General features: G+C 44.4%; 1 protein-coding gene across 1 annotated transcript in view; it reads right to left on the bottom strand.

Annotated features, from left to right (window-relative positions):
* AKAP7 (A-kinase anchoring protein 7) overlaps positions 1–22,194 on the bottom strand; it is a 166,905-nt gene extending 144,711 nt beyond the window's left edge. Inside the window, exons 1-3 of the mRNA XM_065401184.1 lie at positions 21,930–22,194; positions 7,035–7,187; positions 6,481–6,620 (exon numbers count right to left, since the gene is read on the bottom strand). Of these exons, the coding sequence (XP_065257256.1) occupies positions 6,481–6,620; positions 7,035–7,187; positions 21,930–22,194 (558 nt within the window). The remainder of the gene's footprint in view (positions 1–6,480; positions 6,621–7,034; positions 7,188–21,929) is intronic.
* Between the last annotated feature and the right edge of the window lie 4,296 nt (positions 22,195–26,490).

Below are 26,490 nucleotides of genomic sequence, written 5' to 3'. Positions count from 1 at the left end.
TATTGTCCAACAGTCTTTACTGCACATGAAAGTACAATAATCATCATGGTTATTAGAAAAATTGCTACAAAGCCTAAATATAACATTAGTGAAAATCAAATCAAACATAGCTGATTTACTATAATCTTGAGTATTTGGTAAAATGAGTAATTTCTTGAACTAAACTAAGTGAATTATAAACAGATTACCATCTATCAAACACTACAGCCAAGCGAGCCCTTGTGCAAATCACCTAAAAGAACCAATTTTAAAGACCTCAAAATGACTTTGAAATCTATAAATTAAAGTTGTGTAAAATGGATATATATATATGTGTGCGTGTGTGTGTGTACACACACACATGCCATATTTTCATTACAGAAGAGTCTGCTTTTGGATTAAAAAAGGAAAACCCCTTTACATGCAAATCTTTGCCTCTCACTTTATATTAAAAACCTTATTGATGCTGAACACCCTCTCCCAATGAAAACAATGAGAGTTGTGAGCGTTCAGCACCGTTCATGATCAGGGCCTACATGATAGCCTTGTCTTTATGTGCCATGTACTTCCTGTGGCACCATATAAATAAGTAACAAATTAGAACAGAAGGGGAGTGACGGCAAAGAAAGAAGGGAAAAAATAACATGCCTAGTAAAGGAAGATGCTTCGGTTTCTCCATAGCCAGTAGCGTCTAGGCAATGTCTAATGTCATCTGAAAAAAAATATGTCCCACTGTCTGATCATAAATTACACTGCAATAAGATTATACTAGTATTTCACCACTGTCACAATTTGGCACTTACATTCCCACAAATAAATGACACTTTCACTGAATTCACAAAAGGTATGAAATATGTAGCTCCACAGTTACACAAAATGTTGATGAACGTGATCCCAGATAATTGCAATTTATTGACTGCACAGATAATACTTAATGTCATAAACTGGAGAAAAGTGCAATTATCCCAATGGGGAAAAGTCCAAATTATAAGGATGGAGTGGTCCATCATTTCAATTACCAGTTTACCCAGTTTCTGATTATAGTTTCCAGGAAAATTTTCAAGACAGTGAATAGTTTAATTTATTCCTTCCTGAGAGACAGCAAAAGAAAAAAAATGCAAGCACAGTTATAACAATACAAGCCCTTCAGGATACAGAAGATATATGCTTACACAACTTGGAAGCTATTATCAAGACTGTCTTGGCTCAAAACAAACAAACAAACAAAACCCCAGATGTTTATTAGTGAACAAGGTCAATTTCAAAGATGGCAGACCACAGCCAGGTCCAGAGGCAAGCCACAGCTAACCTTACTGTCAGAGAATGAGCAGGGAAGTAAGAATGGAGATGCCCCTCTGTTCCAAAGTCAGAAATGGGAAAGAACGGCAAGAGCAGCTTTGAGGGTCAGCATTCTACACTAGTGGTTCTCAACCAGGGGTACGTGTACCCCTGGAGATACCCAGAGGTCTTTCAGGAGGTATATCAACTCATCTAGATATTTGCCTAATTTTACAACAGACTACATAAAAAACACTAGTGAAGTCAGTCCAAACTAAAATTTCATATGGACAATGACTCGTTTATACTGCTCTATACATTATACACTGAAATGTAAGTACAATATTTATACAGTATTCCAAATGATCTATTTTATAATTATATGGTAAAAATGAGAAAGTAAGCAATTTTTCAGTAATGGTGTGCTGTGATACTTTTGTATTTTTATGTCTGATTTTGTAAGCGAGTCGTTTTTAAGTGAGGTAAAATTTGGTGGTACACAAGACAAATCAGACTCCTGAAAGGGGTACAGTACTCAGGAAAGGTTGAGAACCACTGTTCTACATAATCTATACTATTCCAAAGGCAAAATATTGTTACACAGAAGTAAGTCTGTGAGCCTCTGGGAGAAGTCCATCCCTACCATGTCCCTCTTGAATTCAGGTAACCAAAATTAAATGCAACAAACAAGGTGTAGATGTACGACCAATTTGCAGACTTCGATTTTCAGGTTTTGTTTATTCTTTTCTGTTTTAATACAGCCAAGTATCTAAATTAACTCTTTTGAGCAGTGTGATACAGAGATCAGATATTTTAATTAAGCTAAAGAAGACTCCTTTTAGATCTCTCATATCTAGTGATGAACCCATTAATATATATGAAATGTTTAAATTGTTTTTGCTACTGTACATTACCTTTCACTTTTCTACATTAAATTTCATCTGATAATTTTGCTGACAATTTAATTTAATTAGATTCTTCCTGTCTTCTTCACAAACCTTGGTAGTTTTAATTCAGTAAATAAATTGTTGAGGGCAGATTTCAACAAGTCGCTACGCACCTCCTTCTCTAGATAATAAAGTGTTAAAAATAAATTTTCAAAAGGAGTCTAGTTCTGATCCCGTGGTCATCCTCACCATTAACTTCAATATATCATTCTGAATAGTATCAAATAACGTTATTCTTACATGCAAAAATTTGGGTTTGCTGCAGGCAAGAATAATGCTAAAAAGTTAATACAAAACTGATAATCTTTAGAGTTGTAACACATCAAGTATAATCAATTTCATTAAAATCTAATCTTGAGGACCTAGAAACAGCATCTTCAGACACATAGCATATCAGTTGAAATTTAACCTCATCCAAGTAGATTTACCAAAAGTGATGGAAACAATTATTATTCTTCCTTTAACTATTTCTGTAAAATGTAACAGAGTATGAAGTTAAAATTAATGGGGCATCATATTTTTCTTCCAAAGATTCAAAACACCATTAAAATAATAGCAAGAGAAATATCTCAGTCACAAGCAGGATGACTCATTAAATGTTTCCTGAAAAATCCCCCACTGCAAAACTGTTCCTGAATCAAAGGGGTGTTTTTCACTGTAAAGCTAAAAAAATTAAGTAAAATCTTAATTCAGAAAGGGTTGTACTATTGCCTGGAACACCTCAGGAGTAGTGAAATTCTCACGAAAGGAAGCTCTTTGTCCATCATCATCTGAAATGGCAGCAGTAGTTAGAAGCTCCTCTCTGTCTTTACAGGATCCCATGTGTATTAGTTGGAATTTTTCCATTCAGGATAAAACTACCAGTATAAAATCCAACCAGCACCTCCCACTTCCAGTGCAAACCCTACATCTAAGAAAATTACAAACAGAATTTTGTAATATAAAGGCTAAGAATGACAAAGTAAATAAATAATAATAATTAATAACCCCCATATCAAATGCTCTGAGACTTAGCACAGCTGCTATCCTCACAATTACTGTTAATGACAAATGAAGTCAAAAACAGGAATTACCAACTTTAGGCAGCATGAAAATGGCTGCAGAGTTTAGACCAGTGGTTCCCAAACTTGTTCCACCGCTTGTCCAGGGAAAGCCCCTGGCAGGCCAGGGCGGTTTGTGTACCTGCCGCGTCCGCAGGTTCAGCCGATCGCGGCTCCCAGTGGCCGCGGTTTGCTGCTCCAGGCCAATGGGAGCTGCTGGAAGCGGTGGCCAGTACGTCCCTCAGCCCGTGCCGCTTCCAACAGCTCCCATTGGCCTGGAGCAGCGAACCGCAGCCACTGGGAGCCGCGATCGGCCGAACCTGCGGACGCAGCAGGTAAACAAACCGGCCCGGCCCTCCAGGGGCTTTCCCTGCACAAGCGGCGGAACAAGTTTGGGAACCACTGGTTTAGATCTTTCTGCTTTAACAACAAAAATTATTCAAATCCTATCAGCAATGACAGGAGCACTTTTTTTCAATTATGATGTATCAATGTATTCAACCACTACACTATCCTTGCAATTGTTATATAATGAGAGCAAAATGAGGCAGTGAGAGATTCCAAATTCAGATGGGGTAAAAGATCTCATTTCTTCATTATCTAGTGAAGGCTGTCTTGGAGTCTGATATAATTAGTCATTGCAATCTTCCTCCACACTGACACCTAAGAGTGGAACATTTCACCATAACTTTCATACCTAGTTTGGTTTTATTAAATTCATTTTCAGACATTATGCAGAATTCCTCAATACTGGGGTCTGTGTGTGAGTATATAGCACAGATGCAGTTCCACTCTCTGGTTGACCCTCAAAACACATCTGATGGGGTCTCCTAAGAAATATTTTTAAAAATCTAATTCAGACCCTGTATTCAAGTACAGGTTTTGACAGCACCACTTTTACACCTAACACTGTCTCTTATTTTCCATGCTGAAGCCACAACAGGTATTCACAACATCCATATCTAGCAAAACTCAGTGTATATGTCAGCTAGTGAGAAGGAATCATGCTCAGCTATTACTACCTTAACTAAGACAATGCATGCTAACCATGAGAAAGAAAGACAAGGTGGATGAGGTAATATCTTTTATCCCAATCTCACCCACCTTGTGTCTCTAATATCCTGGGACCAACACAGTTACAACAACATTATAAACAACCATGAGATACATATTCTTAAAGATCCTAATGTATGTCTTGAAACCACTTGCACTGCATGAAACTCCAACAATCTCTCAATTTTGTTAAGAATATGTATCAACATGCTTCTTAGAGACGTGATATTAATAACTGCCTAATTGACTCTCAAGCCTATATATGTGAACTAGGATGGATATAGATTTTCAACTTTAACCATCATTGCTTGTCCCAGAGTTCTTAGCAGTAACAGAATTGTCCAGTTCTTCTCCAGAAGGTCAGTTATCACAACACACTGGAAGAAATCACTGAAGGACTCCTTTTGGGGGAGGAAGAGAACTAACCAGTATTTCTTAAGTCCCAGTCCTGCAAACACATATGCATGCATGTAACTTTACTCACATGAGTAGTCCAAATCAATGGGAATACTGATGAACATAAATTTAAGCATATATGAGTGTTTGCAGGATTGGGGGCACTAGATTGTAGCTGGAGTTTGTCTGACATAGTGTATCAGTCTATTTTTAACTAAAACCTATCCACATTAAAAATCAAATCACACACCCACCCCTATTGGGAGAGCTGCTATTCTACTCAGGGCAAATCAGACTTTAATATTCCACCTAATCTAGAGTAAACAGTAAGTAAGTATTTTTAATAGCAAATTTCAGGATAAAATAATGATTTAAGTAGCTGTGGTCCCCTCATGATATTTGACACATTGGCCCTGATCCCATACCTGGCTCCATGAGGATGGAGTCCCGCCGACTTTAGTGAGGCTGTGCATGGGTCAGAGGTCTATCTGTGCAGTCAGTTGCAGAATCAGAACCAAAAATGAACACTGCTACTAGAACTGAAATATTAGTGAGATGATAGTAGGTATAGGCAAAAATCACATATAAATGGCCTATAAATGCCTCTTTTTAGACAATAATCATCCTGAAATATGTCCTTTACATAACAGGTTTACAGTTTTTGGATGGAGGTGATTTGTTCACCATGAATTATACAGCAAATTGGACAAATTCCATGTTATTAAAGGAAAACAGTCTAAGTGAAATCTACTCAACTTCATAAAATGAATTAAGGTAGTTTCATGTACTATACACCTGTCCTCGGTCCTCCTACAATTTTGTGGATTTACTATTTACACTTTCCTATTTTTTAAAGTGTTCCTCTCCCCTGTTGCTGTGTGAATGACTTTCACAAGCAACCTGAGTATACAGATGGAAACAGTAAAACTGATTACACACGAAATGCTGTCAAATCCACAAATCTAACAAACTGGATAACTAGAGAAAAAATGTTCTCTAATATCTTTCAGTTAAGAGTAATCCATTGTTATTTGTAATAATGGTTAGTAAAAACAGTTTCAGTGTGATTCTTAATATGACACTGTTCCTTAAAGAATAATATAAAATAATTTGTCATACTTTAGGCCACTGGTTCTCAAACTTATTTGATCGGGCCCCCCTTCTTTGTGTCAGTAGTTGTTTTTGCCCTGCCCTCCCACCCCAAAGTCCATATACCACCACCCAGCTCTGAAGGCAGTGCCATGCCAGCAGCAGCAAAGAAGTAAGAGTGGCAATGTGAAAAGTGATATTTGTCAATAACACTTTTGACAGAAGACTTAGCACCCCACTGCCACCCTTATTTCTGCGCTGCTGCTGCACCCTAGGGCTGACAGCCAGAGCTCCGCTGCCTCCAGGTGAGGGATTGCGGGGGTGGAGAGGAGCGAAGAGAGGAGAGCCTGAGCCTGGGCTGCCTCCCGATGAGTGAATGGGGGGACGGGGTAGGAGAGGTGAGGGATGGGTGGGGGGGAAGAGAGTTCAAGCCCAGGTGGCAGGGCTTCGGCTGTCCCCTTTATCTCTGCCTCCCGGGTGTGCACAGCCCTTCTGCATAAGCCCTAACCACCGGTGCTGACAGCCAGAGCTCTTAAAAAGAATACAGCTCACGCCTCCCTTGACACATTCCTACACCTCCCATAGAAGGCCCGCCCAATAGTTTGAGAACTGCTCCTTTAGGCTAAATATTGCTTGCCTTATTTACTCCTGTTGAAGTAATTTTGCCCGTAGAAAAAGAGACTAGAAAAGAATACCACCTTTGGGTTTGTAATTGGAAGAGAGATGAAATAGTTTGGCTGATCTTGCTTTTTCTTCTTTGTTTGATCGTCTTCTTCAGTCTTCCTTCTAGTAGTTCTTTTTCTCCTCTTTTTAAAATATATTTCAAATGTACTAGTAACTAGGGGAAGAGAGGGAGAAGGCAAAACATTTATTTTGTACATACAGATTAATAAAAAAATATACACAATAAGAAATACTACACCAACGTGAGTTGGTCTTGAGCCAGCAACATAAAGGTAAAAGGCACTATATCCCATTCTTACTAAGTTTTCAAAAATAATATACCTATATAGGATTAGAGAAGTTTTAAGTAGAAAAGTCTTATTTTAGACAATGACATGGTAAGTTTCTAACATGCTTAAGTGTTTGCAGAATTGAGTCTAATAACAGTGACTATATGGCCCTGACTCTGCAAGCTAGTTCACATGGTTTTGTTTGGGTGGCGAGGTCTGCCTGCATGGGCCAACTAGCAGATAATAACCTAAATGTTTGATCTACATATGTTTAAACCAGTTTTTTTTAATATACTTACTGCCAAATTCATCTCCAGTATCTGTACTGGCAAATGGTATTTCTGCCATCAAATAATCCATAGAGTCAGGAGGAGTTTGTGACCCTTTTCTTATTTTTGTTCTTTTCTTTTTCTTTGGAATGATTTTTTTTTCCTGCACATTTTCCAGCCCATCTGGAATATATTTAAAATAACACATTTAGTCTTAGATTTCTAATTTGAGACAATATATACAGTATATTATTACTCTATTAGTAAGACCAATTGCTCTCTCCCATTTGTTGCCATTTTTTCCCTGCTTCAACATATTAGTAGATGTGCTTAATCAAAGTTGGACCTCAATCCTGAACTTACGCTACATTGGAGTAAAGGAGTGTATTGGTCCATTTAGCCACATATGCTGTTTCCATATCATCTTGTCCAGTCCTAAGGAAAGGCAGGCAGATGCAGAAGGGGTCACTATAGGCTTATGTAGACTGGGAAAATAAGTGATGCTCAAAAATATGTTATTTAACATCTATGTCAAAATTAACATGTTTTTAAACATTACTTAGTACCTAGTGTAGACAAAATTAATGATGTTTAGAAACATGTGAGTTGGTCATGGTTAACAGGTTAAGTATCTCTCCATTGATCCTGGTCCCTCTTTGCAAGGCTGCAGTAACGTCCGTGGAGCCATCATTAGGTGGAATTCTGAGGTGACAATGTCCTCCTCTGATGGAGTGTCCAACTCACACAAGGCCTGAAGGGGTAAATTAGGCCAATTAAAGGAGGAAAGCCAGGGCATGCTAAGACCTAATTGCTGAACAAGTCCAGCTGGGGGAGGAGCTGGGCCATCCCAACAGAAAGGGGCTGTCAGGAAATAGTCTGTAGTTACTCATAGGAGACGGGAGGCGTGTTTGGGGGTTACAGAGCCAAGTTGCTCCATGGGAGGAGTGTGGGGGAAGCCAGAACATAGAGTTGAGAAGTAGAAAGGAGTCCAGAGCAAGAGTACCATAGTGAGGAAGGAAGCAGGCCATTGTTGCTACAGATGCTGGACTGGAACCTGGAGTAGAGGGTGGGCCTGTGTTTCCCTACCAGCCACAGGAGGAGTGGCACAGTCAGGGCAGAGAAGGGAAGACTGCCATGTTTGTATGGAGGGACTCTGATACCTTGGAGGGCTGAGTCATAAAGACTCCAGCTATAAAAAAAAGTGTGGGTTTAGTGCTCATATACCTCTGCTGTATGCTGCCCTGCTCATCTATAGGGCAGCAACAAGGAAGGTTGCCCTACTGGCATAGCTCAGCTCTGGGGTGATTTCTAGAGATAAGAGGGCTAAGTCAGTCTCCAGGGCCCATGCTGAGTCTGCCAGTTAGTGCAAAGCATGGTAGTAATGACATTATGATGCAGGAGCTGGAACTGACACTCACTAAACCCAACTCATATAGAGGCCACCAAACATCCATTATTAGACAATAACAATCTTTAATACCTGCTGAGTTGGTTGGATTCATACTTGTGACCTAAAGGGACAAAAAGACTCTGAAGATCATTAACAATGTCATGAGGCATCTAATCCCCTGATAAGGGTTAATGTTACATCTTCAGCCAGGAGCGCCGCCAGCTTTTCTGCCGCCCTAGGCGGGAAGGTCCCGCCCCAAAATGCCGCCCCCCACAGAGGCAGCGGAAGGTCCCGCCGCCGAAATACCGCCGTGGTCGCCGCCCCCCAAATTGTAGCGCCCTAGGTGACCGCCTACGTCGCCTAATGAGTTGTGCCGGCCCTGTCTTCAGCAAGAGTTGTTTGTCTTCTAGAAAGGTAAGATTTTTTAAAATCAAATTCTTACTTTTTTGGAACTTACATAGGCATGGTGTTGCCAGCGCTTTTGATTTTATCAAGAATCTTATAAGTGTTTTTCTTAAAGCTCCAGCTTCTGGAGTCAAGTGATTACATGAGGATCTCAGCTTTCATTTTTAAACAAGCAAATTTCTAGTCTTCATTGTTATAGAGGTTGCTGAGAAACACCTGCACCAAATTTCCAGGGTTATCCTAAAGGCTCAAACCAGAAGGCAAATAAAAAGAATTCTCAAAATATATTACTTTTTTTTAAATGTCCTGATTTTTAGCCAATCTCAAGATTTGAGGGGTTAGACTCGTTATTTTCTAATACAAATGGTTAGCAATATTGCAGGCAGGGTCTTCCACTCTCTGCACCCACACCCAATATCTCCCACATATTGCTCCTTTTTCTTCAAAAAATGCCATAATATGTGCCCCTACCCTGTTCTTAAAGGGAAAACACCCATTAACCAAAGTACAAAGACTAAAAATACAATAAAACAAATATCCAACTTCACCTCAATATGACTTGCAATATGAAATATTAATTTATTCTAGGATCTGCACACTAACTTACTTATATTTTTTCCTACATGGGTCAAAAACCAGAACTGAACCCATAGCCCTCTGACAGACACCATAGATGTCTACCACTTTCACTGTAGGAATAACTACATGAGATGTGCTGTTATCCTCTGTGGGGAGCATCCCAGAGAGAGAGAAAACACGTTTTTAATAACCGGGTTACATAACTGTGAACTAGCAATTGTAGGTTGGGCATGAGGATTCTATTCCTGGCTCTCTGAGTAGAGTACGGTCTATTGGTTAAAGAAAGCATAGTGACTCCCCTGTTTGAGTAACCTGCAGTGACTAAACCTGGGATCACTGATTCTAAAAACCTAAATTTGTTAGTCTCTAAGGTGCCACAAGTACTCCTGTTATTTTTTTTAAAACCTGAGCTTCTATCATTTGGGCTAAAGATCAATGTACATAAGCAGGGAGGCAGTAACAGGCTCATAAACTTCTCTGGTCTAGTTGCTAAAGAGGGATAAAGATCCACACTGCATTAGCATGGGCAGACAAACACTTAATTTGGCTCATTACATCTGAAAGGCAGCATAGCGAGATGTGTGAAACTTGGGACTGTTGAATTAGCATTGCCTACAGTGTCTTATCCAACCTCTTTTATCTGTAAAATGGGTAAATGATTGCCTCACCTAAGGTAGAGGTCAGAGGCCTGGGTTAATAAAAATTGGGAAGTGCACAGAAGTATTAAGAATAATCAGTAGAAGTGCTAGAATTAGAACCCATGGTGTCTTGTATTGCACCTTCCTCTGTTAAATATTCTGTGGGGAAAGGGTATCTTTCTAAAATGTCTGACATTTTACTATTTGTGCAGAAACATGTGACAGACTTTGAAAATGCATAAGTGTCACTTGAAATACATGAGCTATGGCAAGTCTCTTTGAAGTTAACAGGTCATTGAAATATAATTAATAAGCAACAGGACAATTTAAAATTTCCTCAAAATTGTCAATCACTACAGTGTTTGCATCTACTAAGAGTTTTGAAAGCTGTAGATAAGGAGCCAGCATAAATCACAATTCACTTGTCTCCACTCAATATACTTTGTTTTTCATTTAAGAGAGCTAAGTTCAGTTTCTAAACTTCTTTGTGAAATCCAGGTGGCAGGATATCAAGCCAACATGATAATGAAAGGGTCAGCCTAACCAATGATTCGTACAAAATGTTTTTTCTAAACTTACTAATTATGCAACATAAATTTATCCACAAGTCATCTTTTCCTATGTTTGCTTCAGACTCTCTCATTTTATTCTGATATTATGCATATCCAATTATATCTTCTACAAAATGTAAAGCTGAAACCTCCTTTTGCATCTCTCAACAACAACTGTGCACAAAAGCAAGCATCCAGCAGTATTCTCCTGGGAAAACTCCACATTACAATGGTGTTAGTGTACTGGAAAATAAACTTATGTCAGAATTGCAGTTTATCACAGGACACCTCATTACCACAGACAAGCACATTTTCAAAGCTCCACTGGTAACTAATGCAGATATTCCAAATCTAACCCCAGGGGAAAACTTGGCAGTAAACATCCACATTATGTTCTTGTGGCATGCAAAGCAACCACTGATTTGACAAATGTAGTGTAACAAACCTGATCTGGGTAGACTATTTCTTGGATACCTCATCCCTAATGCTCGGGAAGATAAGACACCTGATTAAGTACTAATTGGCTTCAGCATAAAGGGGGGGAGGGGAAAATCACAAGGTAAATTGTGATCTGAGTACTGAGGCTGCCCAGGAACTGTTCCAGTTACTGAACTGGATATTAAGGGCATAGCTACACTTGCAAATGTAGAACGCTTAAACCAGCCTTCATAGAGCGCAGTAGGGAAAGCACTGCAGTCTGTCCACACTGACAGCTGCAAACACACTTGTGTGTCCACATTTGCGGCATTGGGAGCGGTGCATTGTGGGAAGCTATCCCACAGAGCATCTCTTCCCATTCTGGTGCTGTGGCTAGTGGGAAGGGGGGGGGCGGGGCATTCTGGGTCCTGTCCCAACGCCCCATGATGCATCACTTCGCATCCCAGCAATCCCTCTGCTTCCGTCCACAAATGGCGCCATCTTTCAACGTTTTTTTTTACTGTGCGCTCTCTTCCCTTTCGGTCTGCGGGAATGGAGCCCGAACTGCTGAGGAATATGCTGATGAGTCTCACCAGCACATCACGTTTGGCAGTCGAGTTATTCCTGAAAATCCAAAGTGACAGCGAGGATTCCGACGATGATATTGACTCAAGTAACGCATACGACACGAGATTGCTTGTGGCATTCATGGACATGCTCACCACCGTGGAACGGCGCTTTTGGGCCCGGGAAACAAGCATTGAGTGGTGGGATCACATCGTCATGCAAGTCTGGGATGATGAGCAGTGGCTGCAGAACTTTCACATGAGAAAAGCCACTTTCATGGGACTGTGAGAAGAGCTCGCCCCCACCCTGGGGACACGAGATTGAGAGCTGCCCTGATGGTGGAGAAGCGGGTGGCTATTGCAATCTGGAAGCTAGCAACTCCAGACAGCTACCAATCGGTCGCTAACCAGTTTGGAGTGGGGAAGTCGACTGTTGGAACCGTGTTGATGCAAGTTTGCAGGGCCATTAATTGCATCCTTCTCAGAAGAACCGTGACTCTGGGTAACGTGCATGACATTGTGGCTGGCTTTGCACAAATGGGTTTCTCTAACTGTGGAGAGGCGATAAATGGGACGCATATTCCAATTCTGACACCAACCCACCTAGCCTCCGAGTACATTAATCGGAAGGGGTATTTCTCTATGGTTCTCCAAGCGCTTGCGGATTGCTGTGGGCATTTCATTGACATTAATGCAGGCTGGCCCGGAAAGGTGCATGACGCACCTTTCGGAACACTGGCCTGTTCAGGAAGCTGCAAGCCGGGACTTTTTCCCCAGATCAGAAGATCACCGTAGGGGAAGTCTAAAGGTCCATTGTGATCCTTGGAGACCCCGCTTACGCTTTAATGCCGTGGCTCATGAAACCCTACACAGGGAGCCTTGACTGCAGTAAGGAACGGTTCAACAACAGGCAGAGCCGGTGCAGAATGACTGTGGAGTGTGCTTTTGGCCGTTTAAAGGGCCGCTGGCGCTCTCTGTATGGGAAGCTGGACCTGGCCGATAACAGCATCCCCGCGATTATATCCGCGTGCTGTACCCTCCATAACATTTGTGAAGGGAAGGGTGAAAGATTCACTCAGGCATGGAACTCGGAGGTTCAACACCTGGAGGCTGAATTTGAACAGCCAGACAGCAGGGCTATTAGAGGGGCCCAGCGTGGGGCTGCAAGGATTAGGGATGCCTTGAGGGAACAATTTGAGGCTGAAAGCCACCAGTAATGTCTGGTGCCCTGCACGGGAGTGAAGTGCAGTGGTTCCAATGTGAGTAGTAATCTGTGTTTGCTACGTATAATCCACTGACTTGCAGTGCCAGTTGCTTTCCTGGGCTAAGGTATCTTTTACTTTATGCAATAATAAAGAATGTTTTCAAAGCAAAAAAATGCCTTTATTGAAAAGAAAATGCATTTATTGAAAAGAAACACAACTGTTTGGAAAACAGAAAGGGCAAGGGGCTGGGGTGGGGAACGGTACAATCACAGATTTGCGTATGTCCTGTTATCATACTCAGCCTTCCTGTTTGGAGTGCTGTGCAATGAGTGATGCACTTCAGGATGGCTATACTGCATGGTGATGGGGGTTGAGTGCAGTGGCTAAGGGTCGTAGTTTTCAGGGCTGGGTGGTGAAGCTACAGGTGTTGGAGGCAGCTAGTGGCGATAAGAACCTGGATGTTGGGGAAAGTGGGTTGGAGGTGACATGGGGGCACAAGGGAAAGAGTTTTGGGACAAGGGCTGCAGGGGGGGCAGGCGCGGTAGTGCTCCGCCTGCATGGCTATGAGCGCCTGGATCGAGTCCTCTTGGTGCTCCATGATGCTTATCAGCCGCTCCATACTTTGGTGCCAGCGATCCGCATTTTGCTGGCCAACCCTCCTTTCTCTCTCCCGCCACTCCTGATTTTCATTAAGGGAGTGCTGCATGACTTCATGCAGCATGTCCTCTTTGCTTCTACATGGCCTCTTCCTGATTCTTTGCAGTCTCTCGGCCAGTGATAACACGGACAGCTGAGATCTCAAGGTTGCATCTGTAAAAGCAAAATGCAACACTTAACAGAGGCAGCATTGTTCACACCAGACAGAGCAATGATTCCCCTGTACTTAAGGAGGGCAAGCACAGTCTACACAATAGCATAATTTGCCCGTCCCAAAGCGAGTGCACATAACCCCCGGGAGCCCCAAAATGGTGAGTAAGCACAGGGTAAAGGGGGACTGATTCTTTCATGGCTGTACAGTCCTCTGGGCTTCTGTGCCTTGGGGAGAGCCAACAGCTGCAGGGGCCCCCTATACTGAACACTGTCCCCACATTTTCCACAGGAGTTCGTCCTGGAAGTTATCTCGCTGCTGAGGGTGACCTGGGAAGCAAGGGAGGGTCTTCTACTACAATGTGGCTTCCGCCCTGGCCCATATGCAGTTTGCCTGTGTGCAGCAATGGTCCCACCACCTCTCACGGCAGTGGCGCGGACATGTTAGCCTGACTGGGACAAGGACCACAGTGGCTCTCCCACAAAACTTGCGCAAGCGCATTGCCCAAGTGCTGGATGAGACCTTTGAAGAGGTCACTGAGGCCGATTACCGCGATGTGAGAGAGCACATCAACGCCCTATTCTGCATCTAGGCATGCATGCAGCCCTAACCCTCCTCGCCCCAAGAGCCCGCACCGAATAACTTCCTTCCCAAAATAAAAGCCGCTTACCAGGAACCTCCTCTGGTGTTTGTCCTTCCCCAACCACTGGCCGCCGCGACTGGCTAACTTCCTCCTGGCTTGAGAACAGCTCCTGGCTGCATGCATCTAGGGATACCGGGGTGTCTTCCTCCTCCTCAGCACCCTCACTCCCACTTTGCTCCTCCTCCTGCCTTGTTGGACTGGGCTCTGAAGTGTCCATGGTGGTACTCGGAGTGGAGATGGGGTAGCCCCCAAGTATCGCGTCCAGCTCTTTGTAAAAACGGCAGGTCGCGGGGGCAGCACGGGAGCAGCTGTTTGCCTCGCAGGCTTTGCGGTAGGCATTCCGCAGCTCCTTCACTTTAACCCTGCACTGCAGAGCGTCCTAGTCATGGCCCCTTTCTTCATGTCCCTTGATATCTGCCCAAAGGTATCGTAATTCCTATGGCTGGAGCGCAGCTGGGACTGGACAGCTTCCTCCCCCCAAACACCGATGAGGTCCAGCACCTCGCCATTGCTCTATACTGGGGATCGCCTGGCGTGTGGAGGCATGGTCACCTGCAAAGATTCGCTGAGAGCACTCCATGCCTGGCTGAGCAAACAGGAAGGGGATTTTCAAAATTCCCAGAGAATTTAAAGGGTGGGTCTTACGGTTGGTCACCTGAGGGCAGGGCAGTAGAGTGCAAACTGATGACCAGAGTGGCTAGAACAGGCATTGTGGGACACTTCTGGAGGCCAATCAGAGCACATTAACAGACCAGGGCGTCCATACTGGCGCTGTGGCACTCCAGCGGGGGTGCATCAAACGTTATACCACTCGCCGAGGTGGAGTACCAGGAGCGCTCTAGCCGCAGAGTCAGAGAGCACTCTACATGCCTTGCCAGTGTGGACATGTCATGAGTTAGAGCGCACTGGGCTGCTTTAATGCACTCTAACTCGCAAATGTAGCCATGCCCTAAATGACTAAAAAGAAAGAGGCCTGAAGAAGAGTCCTGGGTAAGCATAAAAGCTTGTCCCTCTCACCAACAGACAGTTGTCCAATAAAAGATTACCTCACCCACCTCCTCTCTCTCAAAAGAAATAAGGTATTTAGGTGGGTTGCCTGCTCGCTTAATGGACACTAAGAAGCAGAGATACAAAAGTTTTTCTGTGAGCATTGTTTGAACAGTATTATATTTATTATTATTTAACTTAGACTGTGGTAGGGTTCAGAGGCCAATCAAGCTGGGGTCCAATTGCACTATGTGTAAACCTATTCAAAAGGATAATCCCTGCCTCAAGGAGATTAGAATCTAAATCAGGGGTCGGCAACCTTTCAGAAGTGGTGTGCTGAGTCTTCATTTATTCACTCTGATTTAAGGTTTCGCATGCCAGTAATACATGTTAACGTTTTTAGAAGGTCTCTTTCTATAAGTCTATAATATATAACTAAACTATTGTTGTATGTAAAGTAAATAAGGTTTTTAAAATGTTTAAGAAGCTTCATTTAAAATTAAATTAAAATGCAGAGCCCCCCGGACCGGTGGCCAGGACCCGGGCAGTGTGACTGCCACTGAAAATCAGCTCACGTGCCACCTTTGGCATGCGTGCCATAGGTTGCCTACCCCTGATCTAAATGAACCAATGAAGGAAACAAACAAGAGGTCAAAGTGTGGGAGAGGGAGATGGGCTAACAAAAATAACAGGATATGGGCAATTCTTAGACAATTGAGACCAATAATTTGAAATAGTGTAAGCTAAAGGAATTCCTTTAAGAACCATCTGTGAGGCTGGTTTATTTTTATTGGCTCTAGGAACTGGGTGGGTGTATGCATGTCACTTTTTTTTCTCCTTATCCTTCACAAACTAAGAACATGTTTGGACTAGACTCCATTGTGATAGTAGATGTTTTAGTCTTACTTTATATTAAAGCATGTTGCATAAGGTTCCTGCACCAGATTTCTCATTTACAGATGTATAAGCAAAAATTGTAACTAACTAGAAAAAGTAATGTGTGTTCTTGGTGGCTTTTTATAATGCTTTTATTTTTATTGCCTTGTTTTCCTCAGCTTTTCATTTGTAAACCCTATATGTGAGATGCTAGATGATCAGAGAATCGTACTCATGTATAAATAACGACAATGACGTTATGGATGAAAGCCACTGTCAAGGTATACAGGCTTTAAGTTTAGTCTGACTCTAAGAATGCTTCCACTCACTCAAATCCTTTAAAATGTGAATCCTATATAGAAGTCCACATTTCCAGTTAGGCATTCAGAAGATAACTTGATTTGGGTTTCTTAGATCCCAAGCCTACAATCAATGCCTATGACAAGCCCCACTGATTTGAGGGACTCCATGTAAACACAGGGATCTGTCCACATTGAGTCAGTAGGAGGACTGTGGCCAGTATGCATGTTGGCATTTGTACAGTATGTTACTTCCTCCCTTTTCTCAGTCTGCTAAGAAAGCAGTGTATTGAAAGACAAATGCCACTCTGAAAAAATCTGCCTGCTTACAATAACAGATGGGCAGAGCAGAGGAACAACTAGTCTTGACAATGTCCCTCTTTCAGTCACTGAGTGATGGATGTGCAACTGGCCTAAGTTGGCAAGCACCAAGAGTGTGCCTAAATCCTATAGGATGAGTTCCAAGTAAACAACTCCCTCCTTTTTCATTCACTGAAATGAGTTGGTCATTACTCAAAGAAAATATATTCTAAGCACTAAATCTAATGAAAGAGGAAAAGCTGTCTACTTTGTTTCAAAAAATCTTAAATTTAACAATAGTTTAAATTAACTTCTTGCTAGTCTGATATTTATGTACTAGAGAATGCAGTATGAATGAATGCCTTGACTATCAAAGGCTGTTAGAAGTTCAGGGTTTTTTAAAAATTCACTCTAGTTACCTTAGCCAGAACTTTATAATTTTAATATGAAACTGCAATACTCCCTCATTTTTATTCACTCAAATGGATGCTGTATTTCTTGACTCTCTTTCAGTTACCAGAGTGAAACTTCTACTGGGGAAGTATCAGTAAAATGGTAGTCCACTGACGGACCATTCATAGTTAAGGAGATGGTGAAACCGATGGCTATTACTACTTTGAGAACTTTATGTGGGTGTGTGTATATATAACTATTTGTGTGTGATAGCATTCCTTGTAGGCGCAGGAACTAGGGGTGCAGGGGGGGTGTTGCAGCTGGGTCCTGGTCCCATGCCCGGGGGTCCCAGCCGCTGGCCCCATGCCTCTGCTTCTGGCCCCGCACACAGCCTGGCCCAGCACCTCCACTTCTGGCCCCCCACGTAGCCACCAGTCCCGTGCCTGAAGGTCCTGGCCACTGGCCCCGCGCCTCCGCTTCTGGCCCCCCACACAGCTGCTGGCCCCGCACCTCCACTTCTGGCCCTGCATGCAGCTGCCAGCCCCTTGCCTGAGTGTCCCGGCTGCCGGCCCAGCACTCAACCCCAGCTGTGGCCACAGCCTTGGCCCCTTACTCCTGTCCGAGTCTCCCCCCCCCCCGCCCCGAGACACAGCCCTGCTCCCAGTCCCCGCTCGGGGGGGGGCAGACAGGGGGTAAGAGCAGGGCCACCGGGGGGGGGGGGGGGCAAGTGGGGCAATTTGCCGTGGGCCCCGCAAGGGCCCCACCACAGTCTGGGTCTTCAGCATTTCGGTGGCAGGGGGCCCTTCAGTCGCTCTGGGTCTTCGGCGGCATTTCGGCAGCGGGTCCTTCAGTGCTGCCGAAGACGTGGACCGCGCCGCAGCTCCCCCGCTTTGCCCCTGGTCCCCTGAATCCTCTGGGCAGCCCTGGGTAAGAGGGCTGGCTTTCAGCACCCCCACTATTAAAAATGTTCCAGCACCACTGGCATTCCTTTAAGTAGGCTGCAATTCTCTCATTCTCATTTTACCTCTCAACTAAAGTCTGATTATGATAGGCCAAAGTTAGGGACGCAAATGGAACTACCTTCTTAAGCACAAATCACCTTTTTCATAACCTATTCATAACCAGCATGTCTCATCCAAATTTTCTAGTATAAAAATGAGAGCATCTTTCAGTAGGGGAAAGAAGCATATCTGAATTTAAAATGGCCAAGAGTTAAGAGTTCTGATTCCTCCGATCATCTAAAATGCACTTTGTGGTTAACAAAAGGAATATAAGGAGAGGGGAATAGCTCTTATCTATTTAAATATATCTGACTGCATTCCTCTTCCCCTTCCTTCCAAGGCGAGACCTGCCCCAAAATACCCCATAGTCCAGTGGGTTGGGCACAGTCCTGGGAGGAGGGGAGAGAACAAAGCTCAAGTGACTGCTCAACTTCAGGCAGAAGCGGGAATTGAATTGTGGTCTCTCACATCCTGGGTGAGTGCTCTCCACACTTGGATAAAGGTCATGGGGTTGGAGGGACGGGTTGCACCACTTCCTCCAGTCAGGGCCGGCTCTGGCTTTTTTGCCGCCCCAGGCAAAAAAGCCTCCCGCCACCCCCCCTTTCTCCCCAGCACGGCAGGGGAGGGTGCCGAGCCCGGCCGCAGGCCGCTCTCCCCGACCGGCCGGAGCCCCGGGAGGAGGGCGGAGAGCCCGGCCGGGGCTCCGCTCTCCCCAGCGGCCAGAGCGCCGGGGGGAGGGCGGCGAGCCCGCCGCGGCTCCGCTCTCCCCGGCAGCTAGAGCGCCTGGGGGAGGGCGGAGAGCCTGGCCGGGGCTCCGCTCTCCCCAGCGGCCGGAGCGCCGCAGGGAGGGCGGCGAGCCCAGTCGCGGCTCCACTCTCCCCGGCGGCCAGAGCGCCGCAGAGAGGGCGGCGAGCCCAGTCGCGGCCCTGCTCTCCCCGGCGGCCAGAGCGCCGGGGGAGGGCAGCGAGCCCACTGCGGCTCCGCTCTCCCCGGCAGCCGGAGCCCCGCGCCGCGCCGCCCCCCTCCAGGTGCCGCCCCAAGCACAAGCTTGGTGGGCTGGTGCCTGGAGCCGGCCCTGCCTCCAGTGGTGTTTCATGCTGTGTCTGATCTGGTTGATGTTCCCAAAAGCTGCCTACCAGATTGAGCACAAAAGCAAGACAGGCAGGGGAACACCTAGTTTGAGGATTCTGCCAGGGCTTAGGCATGAGCTAGGTGCCCAGGTGTCAGGACTGAGGCACTTGTGTGCATGCTCACTGGCAGATTTTTAGCTGCCTTTTGAGACTTATCAGTGGAAATTTCAGCACCTAAGGACTTTGGCTGCCCAGTGTTTGGTGGCAGCTGAGCAAGGATTTTGAGGATCTAAATGCTTTTGTAGATCTAGCCCATGGTATTTAACTTGTCCCTTTCAAGGGAAAAGGAGGATGGCGGTGTATGTTAAAACTATACATAAGAGTTTTGTGATTAATTTGAGCAAGAGTGTTGTCAAGCTTAAGATGAACAACAGTATTGCCAGTGTTAGGTCTAAAACTTCCAGAAGCTTTATAGAATGAGCTTTGCAAAATTATCTTTAAAAAGCAAGGTTGCAAAATTAAGCTACAACTTGTGGTCAAAAAACGCCTACAACCGGACAACATTTTATGTTGACTCCTATATGGTATAATAGGTCATGCCCCCGGGTATGGCTTATTGAAACCATCTTTGGAACTTGTGGTTAAAAGACGCTGCAGCCAAAGAACTGATTCCTATGTGGGTTTGATGGGCTAGGCCTTTAGGCATAGGTCATCAAGATAATCTTACCCACAATCAAGCCAATAGCCCATTTAGAGGTAAGTTACCTAGAAAACTAAGGGAAACCACAGTCGAGACAACATAACTTATAAAATTAAAACAATAACTGGCTACAAGAAAATAAGTAAGCATAAATTATACAGCCAAAGCGGTAACACTAAATTTGGCCTAATCTGATTGGTTGACCTGCTTCAAAGCATGGCGGGCAGATGAGATTAAATGTGTAGAACCTCAGGATGGTGTGTATGTGTGTCTTGGTCTAAGAAGTTATTCTCTTTGATCGGTCTGACCCACACCCCCTAACCGAGGAAACCTGAACTGCACCGACTATCTGCACCTGGCCAATGCAAAGAGCGGTCGACTAGAAGGTAACATATTCTCGGTAGGGTAAGGTTTTAAAGTAAAACAGTCTGGTTGCATGCAGAATAAGGTAACGGAGTAAAGAAGTCTGGGTTGCTCGAGCTGTTTTGATCTCAAGTTGTGCTGACACTATAGTATTAAGAATGGTAGTGCTGGGATAATTTGATCTCAGGTTATATTAATGCTGCAGTATTAAAAATAGTAGTAAAAGTTTACTTGTACTTGTTTGCAATATAATTTGTCATTTATATTAATCCTTATTCAATGCTGGTCTTTAATTTTTCTTTTCCTATTCTGTCTGTGTTGCATTTATAGCCGTAAGTCATTAAAAGCCTTTCTTGATGAATAATCAGTAGTTTTCATTTCTTTATACGGACACCACTTAACCTCATTCATTACATCTGTGTTGGGTGGTGGGAAGTAGCAATCACCCAGAGCCCCATTTGGGGCCTGATGTGTGTCCCCTTCTTCCTATATCTCCGCAAGTTTAAGCATTTATAATTAGATATGATTGTCTCTAACTATGGTTACTGTCCACACACTATTAACATTACTGTTAAACTGCAAAAGCTAGGAGTATTTTGCCTTGGCCATAAAATAGGCATAGGGTCTGCATTGTTGTCCTGCAACTAGCTGGTAACACTACTTTTGCAGTGTATACAGGACCCTGGCTATGACTCTGTATAATTGGTACAGATGATCTTCCTTCCTCTCAGTTGCCTGCGGGTAAGAATATACCAAAGTTTATTGCCCCATGTTGATGCTGCCACTCTGTGCAAAGTCCTCTGCACACCCTGTTCTTTGCTAAGATACTGTAGGAGGGGATACCTGCTCAGATTTTCCTAGACTGGTCTGACACCCCGGCTGCCTGAGTTGGTAGGTGTTGACGGACCTAAATTATCACACACAACTGGATATTAAAAGCTGCTATGGGGACACAACCCTGTCTCTTGTATTCAGTTAAATGAGTCATACACGAACTACAAAAACAGGGCTGTACTTATACCCTCTACGCAACCTTAGTCTCTTCCTACCCTCAAAGAGAGGAAGGAGAGAGTGCAACGTCCATCCGCCCTCTGGCTTTACAGGATGGTGTTGTGTTTATGGCTCTGAACTGAGACTCAGGGGAGGTGGGCTCACTCATTGCTCTGCAATCGCCTGCTGGAATGACCTCACCTCACTTAGATCTCTTGTCAGTTCCCCATCTGCAAACAGAAGGCTAAAAGTTTCTTTGGCTCCTGCCTATTTACAGCGTGAGCTCCTCGGAGTGGAGACTATTACTACAGTGCCGACCACGGGGGCGGTGTATGTGCTACCAACAATACAGCTCGGGCAAAGGGACTTGACGCCTTGACTCCTCCCTTCCCTCGGTAAAGAGGGAAAAGGGGGTTTCAGGCTGCGCACACAGTACAGGCCGATGTTAGGTCAGGAGAGCAGGGCGGCACCAGGGGCCAGCGCGGAAGGCGGGACACACACGCCCGCGTAGCACCAGCGGGCACAGGCGATGCTGAGAGGCGCGGCTGCTGGTTAGCCGCGGGCTGCCTGGACTCGGCGGGCCGGGCTCGCAGCTGCGGGGTCTAGCCCTGCCCTCGGCAGAGTTGGCAGCAAAGCAGGGGCCGGAGCTGGGGCGAGACCGGGCCGGGGGGGCAGAGCCTGGCTGCGCGCGGGACCCACCCCCCGGGGGGCTCTGAGGCCCGGGCCGCCCGGCCGCCTTCTCACCATGTTCCAGGGACTCGCCGGCTCTGGGGGGAGGGTCCCCGGCGGCTGCCCCCGACCCCTGCGCCTCCTCCGGGGAGGGTGAGGGCGCTGCGACGCCCCCGCACTGCGCCATGGAGCGGCCCGAGCTCAACACCCAAGCGGCCGCCGCTGCCCGCCGCTCCCCCCAGCCAGGCGGCAGTGCCCTATGTCCCGGGGCGGGGAGCTCGGCAGCCGCCGCCAATAGCCGGGCGTGATGGAATCGGAGAGTCGATAGCAGCCTCCGCATGACCGGGGGGGGGGAACGGAGCAGGGGCCAAACTTAGTCACCGCGCCCCGGGGCGGAGGGAGGGGGCGAGCGAAGGGCGACTCCAGACCGAGAGCGCTTGGGAGAGAGGAGGGAATGCGGCTCCCGGGGACTACAACTCCCAGAGTGCAGTGCTTCGGAGCGCCGTCCGCGCGCGTTGCACGCTGGGGTCGGTGCTCTCTGGGTCAGAGAAGTACGTGCCTGGCTCTGGCTCGCGCGCTGGGGCGGGGCTGATCCCGCGCAGAGAAGTGGGGCGGAATCCTGCCTCTGGCTGCGGTTGGTGGTGGCAGCTGGGGACCGCTTAGCCCCAGGGCTTAAGGTGCGGGGTCCCGCCACGTGGGCAGAGTTTGGGCATCGCCAGCGCAATGTGACCTAGGCTGTTGGCTTTGCCGTGGGGCTTTCAGGGCTGTTCTGTTACCCGAGCGCACGGAGGCCAGTGCCCGTGAGACCCATGCGTTCCAAGTGGCGGGGGTCTGGAGTCCTGTCCCGGAAGGGGGTGAGCTCTGGCAGGGATCCCACTGTAGTGGCTGGCTCCTGTCCCGCAGGGCTGGTTCAAATTCCTGCTCCGGGCGCATAGGGTGGCAGTTCCCCTCACACAGGTTTGGCCTGGCCACCCCTCCATCCGTAAATAAAGGGTTAGGTTGCAGCCTTCCAGTAAGCGTCTTTATTTTTTATTTAGTTTCTCTCTGTGTTTGCTGTGTACTTAACAAACTCGTGGCCTTGCGCATTATGAAAATTTCTGTTTGTACAATGGCAATTTGGAGCTTCAGCTAAACAAATTTTTTCTAGAGCATAAATACTACCTAGAGTGCAACAATTAGACGAGTGGACATTGAATGCGTTTCATAGTAGTTGTAGAAGCACACCATACATATTAAAGTTAACTAATATTGGATCTTACAGCTGCCCTCTGGGAATTGTGTCGTTTCAAACTAACCCCTGCACGGAAGGGCCTGGACTCCAGCTCCAACAGGAACGTCTACGCTGCTATTTTTAGCCTTGTAGTGCACCCAAGTCAGTTGACACAGGCTCTGAAACTTGCTGTTGCAGGGTGTGTGTGGGTTGTTTTGTTTTTGCAGTTCAGATATACCCTTTATGGATACTAGCCAGGGGCTTGGATAAAGCAAGCCAGCCTTTGGATTTTCATTACCATTTTAAGTTTAGACTTCAGGAAGCCCTTTGTTAAGATTTTGGTAGCACAGACTTCATTAAAATAGTCATTTTGTGGATACAGACTAACACGGCTACCCCTCTGATATTAAAATAAACCCAGCTTAACCTCGGAAAGGGGCAATTCTGATGGAGAAAAGTCAACCCAGTTAACTCCCACAGAATGAAAGTATGTGTTACATTGTCAAGAAAAAGTAAGAACAAAGATGGCCACAGATGTGTTTTTTTTCTGATGGAATGAAGAACAAAGCAAAGCTGACATTCTGGATAGTAATAAGTTGCTTACTAGGGAAAGAAAGGGAAAAATTAGGTCACAAACCTACAGAAACTGGAAAATAGAAGGGAGAGGAAAAAAGCCTGTTACAAAAATAATTTAAAGTTAATATGACAACTAGGAAAGTCAGTAATGCTATGGAAGAGTTCCTTAATAAACCAATACAAAAAAAAAAACAAGAAACTGCTTCTGATGGAAGTGTACTTACTTATTGGAGAGAATATTTAATTAGCAGCTGATTATCATGAATTTATCATATATTCAAAGGTATTTAATAGATTCCAAGGCCAGGAGGGACCCTGCAGGGTCAGTACTGGATCCCTTACTAGTCAACATTTTCATTAATGATTTGAATAATGGAATGGAGAGCATGCTCATAAAATTCGTGGGTGACACCAAGCTGGGAGCGGTTGCAAGCACTTAGGTGAACAGGATTTAGAATTCAAAATGACCTTGTCTAATTGGTCTGAATTCAACAAAATGAAATTCAGTAAAGACAAGTGCAAAGTACTTGACTTAGGAAGGAAAAAATCAAATGCAGCACTACAAAATGGGGAGTATGTCACTGTCTAGGTGATAGTATTGCTGAAAAGAATATGGAAGTTACAGTGGATCACAAATTGAGTCAACATTAATGTGATGCAGTTGCAAAAAAAGGCTAATATTCTGGGATATATTAACAGACGTGTTGTATGTAAGACCTGGGAGGTAATTGTCCCACTCTACTCAGTGCTGTTGAGGCCTCAGTTGGAGTACTCTGTCCAATTCTGTGCACCATGCTTTAGGAAAGATGTGGACAAATGGGAGAGAGTCCAGAGAAGAGTAATGAAAATGATAAGTTTAGAAAACCTGACCTATGAGGAAAGGTTAAAAAAACTAAGCATGTTTACTCTTGAGAAAAGAGGACTGAGGAGGGCTGTTAAAAAGAGGGCCTTGATCCATTGTGCTCCATGTCCATTGAAGGTAGGACTTAATGGGCTTAATCTGCAGCAAGGGAGTTTTAGGTTAAATGTTAGGGAAAAACTTTAACTATAAGTTAAAGCTCTGGAATAGGTTTCAAAAGGAGGTTGTGGAATCCCAGTCACTGGAGGATTTTAAAAACAGGTTGGACAAACACCTGTCAGGGATGGTCTAGGTTTACTTGGTCCTGCATTAGCACCAGGGGCTGGACTTGATAACTTTTCAAGGTCCCTTCCAGCCCTACATTTCTATGATCATATGATTCTGTGATTGTGATCATCTAGTCTGACCTCCTGTGTAACAGAGTGTAGAATTTCCCCCCCAAATTCCTAGAGCATGTCTTTTAGAAAAATATCCAATCTTGATTTAAAAAGTGCCAGAGATGGAGAATCCACCACAATCCTTGGTAAGTTGTTTCAATGGTTAAATTACCCTAACTGTTAAAACTGTATGCCTTATTTCCAGTCTAAATCAGTCTGTGATACCTTTCTCTGGTGGGCTGAGAACCCATTATTAAATATTTGTTCCCCATGTAGATACTTATAGACTAATAATTTTAAAATCATTGTGTAAAGTATTCTCTGTGGAGGGATTCATGATCTATTGATCACAGAGAGAGCCAACTTACATTACAGTAAGAGTACAGAACAGGAAGAAACTAATGGAAAATTCACTGACCTATCTAGAGTCATACAGAGGAAAAATCCAGTGTAGAAAAATAAGGGAATGAATAAGTTAGATGTTTGCCATATGCTAAAGAATGGGTTTGATGAGAAAAATACCAACTATAGATAACAGGCGGCAGGTGGGAGGGGGAACACGCATACAAATGGTTTAAAGAAAGATGACTACACTTCAAAAGCTGCAAATGGGTAGTTTCGTAACCTTACCTATTCTCAAGAAATGGCCGTTGTAAGTGCCATAACAAATTCTATTGTCAGGTGATAAATACTTTAACTGATAATATTTCTCATGTAACATGTTTCCTTACCAGAATACATATAACAAAAATAATGTGTCAGAGTTAAAGTTGTGCTTTGATTGAAAAATGTATTTCTTTGTACTAGAGAAGAATAATGTAGTTTGTTTATTATGTGGACAATGTAAGAATTGTAGATTTCTTAATAAGTACTTGCTTGCTTTTATTTTCTTTGGTTTTATATGTGCTGGATAGTTATATAAATTGTTCTTAGCTAACAAACCTATCTAGTTTTTTTAAATGAAGGGCGTTGTTTTGTTTGGGTAATTGTACTTCTATCCAGGCCTTTTTCAGATGTGTAATCTCCTTAGAGACATTTGAATTTGTTTGACATCCTTTACACACACAATGTACATTACTATGTACGCTAAAGGCACCAGATGTCTAACTTATGCTTCCAAAATACAGAACTTGGACGTCACTACAGGATCTCGCAGTGTTCTGCAAACTATGAGTACAAAGCAGGAAACTACTTTAAATGATTTAGAGAACTACATTTTTGTCTCTCTTGCTCTTGCCAAAGAAAACTTTTGTCTTTAAGCAAAAAGATTCACTTTCCAGAGAACACTGACAAATCCAGTTGTCAAAGCCAGGGTGTCATTGAACAGTTAAGTGTGGTAGAAAACTCTGATACATTTTGGGATGACACATCCTATACTGAAGGAAAAGTGTGTGCCTACTTTTTTTTAAAAATTGTCTTTTTGGATCAAAGGGTGGGGAATTTGGATTGGATGGCTCCAGATTGTTGTGCACTTTTATCTACTTTGATTTTCTGACCCAAATGGAGTTTTAAGAAAAATACAAGACTAGAAAGTGTTTTATGTAGGAGAGAGAATCCATATGTGGACTTAGCTGTTAGAAAACAATTTTAATTTAAACTTAGTGAATATTACCA

The sequence above is a fragment of the Emys orbicularis genome, chromosome 3, assembly GCF_028017835.1.
Source record: "Emys orbicularis isolate rEmyOrb1 chromosome 3, rEmyOrb1.hap1, whole genome shotgun sequence".
Classification (NCBI taxonomy): domain Eukaryota; kingdom Metazoa; phylum Chordata; order Testudines; family Emydidae; genus Emys; species Emys orbicularis.
Note: the sequence above shows the minus strand (reverse complement) of the source record. Positions and strands in the feature narration are given on the sequence as shown.